The sequence below is a fragment of the Malus sylvestris genome, chromosome 9, assembly GCF_916048215.2.
Source record: "Malus sylvestris chromosome 9, drMalSylv7.2, whole genome shotgun sequence".
Classification (NCBI taxonomy): domain Eukaryota; kingdom Viridiplantae; phylum Streptophyta; class Magnoliopsida; order Rosales; family Rosaceae; genus Malus; species Malus sylvestris.
In genome coordinates this window covers 15,628,590-15,635,001 of record NC_062268.1, presented here as the reverse complement: position 1 = coordinate 15,635,001, position 6,412 = coordinate 15,628,590, and the positions used below count along the sequence as shown (strand labels likewise).

Genomic DNA, 6,412 nt, shown 5'->3' with positions numbered 1-6,412 from the left:
CTTCAACATACAAGCTTCAACAAAAGAAAAAATTCAAAGAACTTAGTGAAGAAGGCTTTGGTGTATTTAACACAATACATTGAAATGAAGCGAAACTTATTTATTGATATCTTCGATAAGTTACAAATATGTACATATACATGAATCAAAATAAACAAACAAGAGGGAGCCTTTACAAAGGTTGCTCAGGAGAAGTCTCAGCAGTCGGTAGACCCCAGAAAGAGAAGGCACCGGAGTGTGATCATTCGAAGCCTCAGTACTGGACAAAACCTCAGAAGGATGAGGCATCGGAGGTTGATCATTTGGAGCTTCATTACGCAGTACAACCCAGAAGACGAAGGCAATAAATGCCTTTGGAATAAACCCACAAACCTCTGATGATGTAAAATCTGACCATCAGATTCCTGCATCTGGTCAAACTTCATCTTCATGTTTGTAGAATAGTCATGTGCGAGCTTGTGCAACTGTTTATTCTCATGCTTGAGCCTTCTAATCTAATGTTTGAGACTTATCACTTCAGCCGCCAATGATTCAACTTGGCGAGTTCGAGCAAATAGGCATTAGGCCATATTAGACACAGAACCTGCACACTGAACACTGAGAGCCAGAGAATCCTTAACAGCCAACTCATCAGACCGTTTGGAAAGTAGTTTGTTATCTTTGGGAGTGAGAAGGCTCCTAGCCACCACCGCAGCGGTCATATCATTCTTCATCACAGAGTCATCAACGGTAAGAGGACCAATAGTGGATAAGAAGGATGGGCGCCATATGTTGTCTTGAGGAGGCATGGTTGCATCTTCACCAAAGTTCAAGTCAAAACGACGGTCGGATGGGCCAGACATTTTCAGAAATGATGAAGGAGAAATGAAGTCCAATAAATCTCTGAAGTACGAAAATAAGGGGAAAATTCCTACAAACAATAACTCGCTAAACGTACTTCTTGTACACAATTGGTGCCCCTATAAAAGGAAGGGCAGCATGGCCGTTTGTTCAAAAATCGAAGAGGCATCATTCTCCAGATTTCGAGAAGCAGATTTTCCTGAGTAAAATATGTCGACAATCCCAACACGCAACATCAGCTCCTCGAGTACCACAGATAACTTTGCCAAAGATCTCTGACAAAGTTTAGACACATAAATTTTGAAGGTCCAGCTACCATACCATTACCCACAAAGGTAAAGGAACAGCACCACTACTTGATAACTGGAAAGTCCCTATGTGTGTCAACCTCCGTGCTCCATGGCAAGGCAGACTGGCAAAAATACCCAACCTTTACTCACATCGAGAAAACACTCCCAATCCGAATCTCGAGAGCCAGACTCCCACCAGGATTACTTTCTCAAAAAATCGAAGAGGCACCGCTATCCGAATCTCGAAAGCCAGACTTCTACCAAGATCGCTTTCTCAAAAATCGAAGAGGCATCACTCTCTAAATCTCGAGAGCCAGATCCCCAATAGGATTGCTTGTTCAAAAATTGAAGAGGTAACGCTCTCCGAATCTCGAGGGCCAGATCCCTAATAGGATTGCTTGTTAGAAAACTGAAGAGGCACCGCTCTCCAAACTTCGAGAGCCAAATTTCCTTGGATAAAATTTGTCTGCAATCTTCACACACAACATCAGCTTTCCAGGTACCACACACCATTTTTTCAAAGTGCTCTAACAAAGTTAAAACATGTGAGCTTGCAGCTCTCACTACATTGCTATGACCAAGAAGGGTAAAGAAATAGCATTACTACTTGTTGTTAGGGAGACTCCTATATATGTCGACCTCCATCCTCCATGAACAGGCAGACCTGTAAAAATGCTCAACCTTTCCTCATATCTGAGAGGGCATTCCCAACGAAACCTCTCGAAATACTCAGATTTCTTCCCCCCCCCAATAATACCTATGCAAACTAACCACACCAGAGTAAGAGTATCTCATATCATCAGGGTCAAAAGCAAGAGTATCCCATATCATGCTTTTTCCTTGTCTTTTCCTATGCCCTTGTTCTTACCTGCAAGACAAGGAGAAAGAGAGCAATTAGTCAGCACTTGGAATCAAGCTTCCAGTTAGGAACTGACTGCATGGAACTCCTTGCCTGATTACTTACCTGGCATTGCTCTCGAGTACTTATCTTCAACATCTTATGCTTTCAGAGAAGATACCACATCTGCCTGAGGAACAGATAGGGCAAGTGAGAAGGACACAAGGAAACATGTGGAGACAAGCGTAACAAAACACGTGCCGATACATCCACTACTTTGTCAACATCAAAAGTATCCCATATCATCAGGGTCGAACGTACTCTAGATTTGATGGACTTGTTTTGACCCTCAAATTCTTGAGTCAGCCTTATACTCTGGAGGAAACCAGAAAACCCTTCAGCCCAGCTCAAGAATAAGCCTGTGGAAAGTTACTTCTTCAAAAGCAAAAATATCTCATATCATCTCTTCTCCTTTTTCTTCTTTTTATCCTTCTTGCTGCCTGCAAGATAGGGAGAATGAGAACAATCAGCCGGAACTCGAAATCAAACTTCTGATCTAGGACTGATTGCTTGAACCTCTGATTGCTTACCTTGCCTGTCACATCTTTCGGCAAATCTCCTAGCTCAACGACTTGGGGGACTCCTACTACATGGTTTGTATTACGCTTGACCAATCCTGAAACTACAAGTAAACTTCAAGTCAAATTGATACATTACCTTGTGCATCTCCACCGGTTAAAGATACCACCTTTGGATAGAGGAAAAGTACTTCCAGAGAAGATGTCACATCTACCTATGAGACAGATAAGGCAAGTGAAGACGATACCACACTTTGGTACTTAAAAGTTTCGTGATTACTCAGCGGCTTGGATCTTGCAAGTCCCTAACCGAGGAGCTTCCCTCACTCGGGAACTTAGGGGAGCAATGTTTGTACCATACTTGACCAATCTCGAAACTATCGAGCACCGGTCAATGTTATACCGTCAATGACCCAGAAGAGTTTCCCTCCAACTAGGAGGTCAATCACAGCACGACACGTGTCGACATCAGAAGCCATCGGAAGACAATCACAACACGACACATGTCAATGTCAGAACAAAGCTAGAAACTCTCTTCTATAAAAGGAGATCATTCCCCCACAATATTTTCTAATGTCATTTGTATTAAATCATTCACTAGTACTCACTAAAGGAGAGCTTGAACCTATGTACTTGTGTAAACCCTTCAATTAATGAGAACTCCTCTACTCCGTGGACGTAGCCAATCTGGGTGAACCACGTACATCTTGTGTTTACTTCCCTATCCCTATCCATTTACATACTTATCCACAATAGTGACCGGAGCAATCTAGCGAAGGTCACAAACTTAACACTTTTTGTTGTACCAAAGTCCTCACTGATTTTGTGCACCAACAAGAATAAAAATTAAAACTAATTTTGATTATTTTTTAATAGTTAATGTAACTCTAGGCCCAATAAAATAAATGTTTGACACATCTATTGGAAAAGAAAAGAATTTAACACTTGTATTCAATTTACCACATCACTCATCAAATAAAATTTTGACATACTATATTTGACATCTCCTTTGAAGATGCTCTTAAGTGAGCTAATGTGTTGCCTTAAGATAGGTTAAGTAGTGTAAATATAAGTTTGCTTTATGTAATGTTCATTCTTCACATAAATGAAAAAATCAATCTTCCTCTCTTAGCTTTCTATATCTTCAAGCTCTTCATCTTCAAACTTTCGCTGTTACATTCATGGTGGTTTACGGTTTCCGGTAACAGAAAAATCATTCTGCTGCAATTGGCATGTGAAACATATTATCTATATTCAGAAAGTATGGTCTTAGGTAGATGTGTTAACACTAATTTACTGAATATTGAAGCGTTCATGTTTTCATGCCAAATCATAGTTTGGTGATAATTACAGATTTTTTTTTTATTAGGTCATTATTGCAAGAAGCCTCTTTGAAAGCAATATTAACCATATAATTGGTTAGTGTGTGTTTATTATTTGAAGTCCATACGTGTTATCTTATCGCGTCAAAATATATATAATTTTTCAAGCTCTTTTAACATATGATCACACCAAGTCTTTCTTTAATTATATATTTTTTGGAAAACGTTAATTTAAAAATCTTAAATTACTATTTATCTTTAGCACTCGGCCCTTCCTTGCTTTTTTTTTTCTTCAAAAGAAAGAAATTTTATTGTATTCGAATGGAAGTGTTTACATCTACTAACCTCAACTGCTATTTCAACCACTGAACATCAAAGAGAGGTATTTATACAAGGTGTACAATCCTAATGTAATAGGAAGAAAACTAATTACACGAGATTACAGGAGGATTACAAGGAATTGATATCAATACCTAAAATACAAAGTCAACACTCCCTCTCAAGTTGGTGCATATATGTTACTCATGCCCAGTTTGTGTAAGAAACTTGAAAACTTATGACTTGAAACAGCTTTCGTGAGGATATCTGCCAGCTGATCTTCTATTCTTATTGTTGGTAGCTCAATTATTTTTTCTTCTAATTTTTCTTTGATGAAGAACCAATCAACTTCAACATGTTTTGTTCTATCATGTTGTACCGGATTATGTGCAATGTCACGGGCAGCTTTATTATCACAAAATAATTTCATGGGCTGATCATGTAGTATACCCAAATCACGAAGCAGAAGCTTAAGCCATAGAATTTCACAAATCCCCAAAGCCATACCTCTATATTCAGCTTCTGCACTGGAACGGGTAACCACATTCTGTTTCTTACTTCTCCATGTAACCAAGTTACCCTCAACGAATGTAAAGTAACCTGATGTTGAGCCCCTATCGTCAATCAAACCTGCCCAATCTGCATCAGTATAACCTTCAACTCTAAGATGATTATTCCTTTTAAAGAAAATTTCTTTGCCGGGACTTCCTTTCAAATATCTCAAAATTCTCATCACTGCATTCATATGTTGTTCTCTGGGATCATGCATGTATTGACTCACTATACTTAAGTCCTAAGCAAGGTCCGGTCTTATGTGTGCCAAATACATTAAACGACCTACTAACCTTTGGTATCTCATTTTGTCAACTGGTACTTGATTAGGATCAACGCTAAGCTTCAATCCTTCCTTTAATGGTGTAGCTACTGGTTGACAAGCTGACATGCCAGTTTCGTGCAACAAATCAATAATATACTTCCTTTGTGATAAGAAAATTCCAGAACTATTTCTTGATACCTCAATCCCCAAGAAATATTTCAAGGATCTGAGGTCCTTCATCTCAAATTCTGTAGACAAATATCTTTGCAAGGCTGCACGTTCTTCTGGGTCATTACATGTTACCACCATATCATCTACATACACAATAAGTGCAGTAAGTTTCCTATTTTTTCTTTTCAGGAACAGAGTATGATAAGAGTTACTTTGGTTGTAGCTAAATGCTCTCATAGATTTTGTGAATCTTCCAAACCATGCCCGAGGGGACTGCTTTAAACCATATAAGGATTTCTTCAACCTGCACACTTTTCTTTTGTATCTATCTGGAGCATTACATCCTAGTGGAAGATCCATATAAATCTCTTATGTCAAGTCCTCATGCAAGAAGACATTCTTCACATCGAACTGTTGTAAGGGCCAATTAAGATTTGCAGCCAAGGACAACAAAACACGAACTATGTTGATCTTGGCTATGGGTGCAAATGTATTTGTGTAGTCGATTCCATATTTTTGAGTGTATCCTTTTGCTACCAGTCTTGCCTTGAAACGATCCACCGTTCCATTTGCTTTGTATTTCATAGTATAGACCTATTTGCATCCCACAGGTTTCTTGCCAGCTGGCAAATCTGTGATCTCCCAGGTAGCATTCCTTTTCAAAGACTTCAACTCTTCATTCATTGCTGCTTGCCAACGTGGATCAACTAAAGCCTCATACACACTGTTAGGAATAGATACAATAGATAATTGATGCACAAATGACTTATTTGATTTTGACAGGTGACTGGTAGACACATAATTACTTAACAGTTATAACACATTAGACTCAGGGTTGGGCTTACTCACCGGATACCTAGTTTTGCATTTAGGGTCGGCTTCATAAGTAAGTTTAGGAATACCTCGGTTGACGCAATCAGGGAGACGACGTGGTGGTGGTGCATCCGGGATCGAAGACGATTGATTATGGTTATTAGGACTCAAGATCGACTGTGAGGTAGCTGGCAACACAGGGTTGTCCGGTGGTGAGGAAATTGGCAGTAAGCTATTAGACAGTTAGTTATCTGGTGATGTCGACTCGTCCCTTTCAAGGTTTTCAACATTGTTTCCATGTGAATGGTCACCACTTGTCTCCAAGACATTACCACTTAGTTCCAATTCATTCACATCATTATTTTCGTGTGAATGATCACTACTTATTTCCAAGACATCACCACTTAAATCCAAATCATCTACTT

General features: G+C 39.3%; 1 protein-coding gene across 1 annotated transcript; it reads right to left on the bottom strand.

The window, feature by feature from the left end:
• Positions 1-3,725: 3,725 nt before the first annotated feature.
• Positions 3,726-5,312, bottom strand: LOC126633831 (uncharacterized mitochondrial protein AtMg00810-like). Its single transcript, XM_050304381.1, has 4 exons — positions 5,032-5,312; positions 4,694-4,941; positions 4,214-4,233; positions 3,726-3,767 (listed from the first exon to the last, which is right to left on the bottom strand). The coding sequence occupies exons 1-4, from the start codon at positions 5,310-5,312 to the stop codon at positions 3,726-3,728; spliced, it is 591 nt and encodes a 196-aa protein (XP_050160338.1).
• Positions 5,313-6,412: the final 1,100 nt, after the last annotated feature.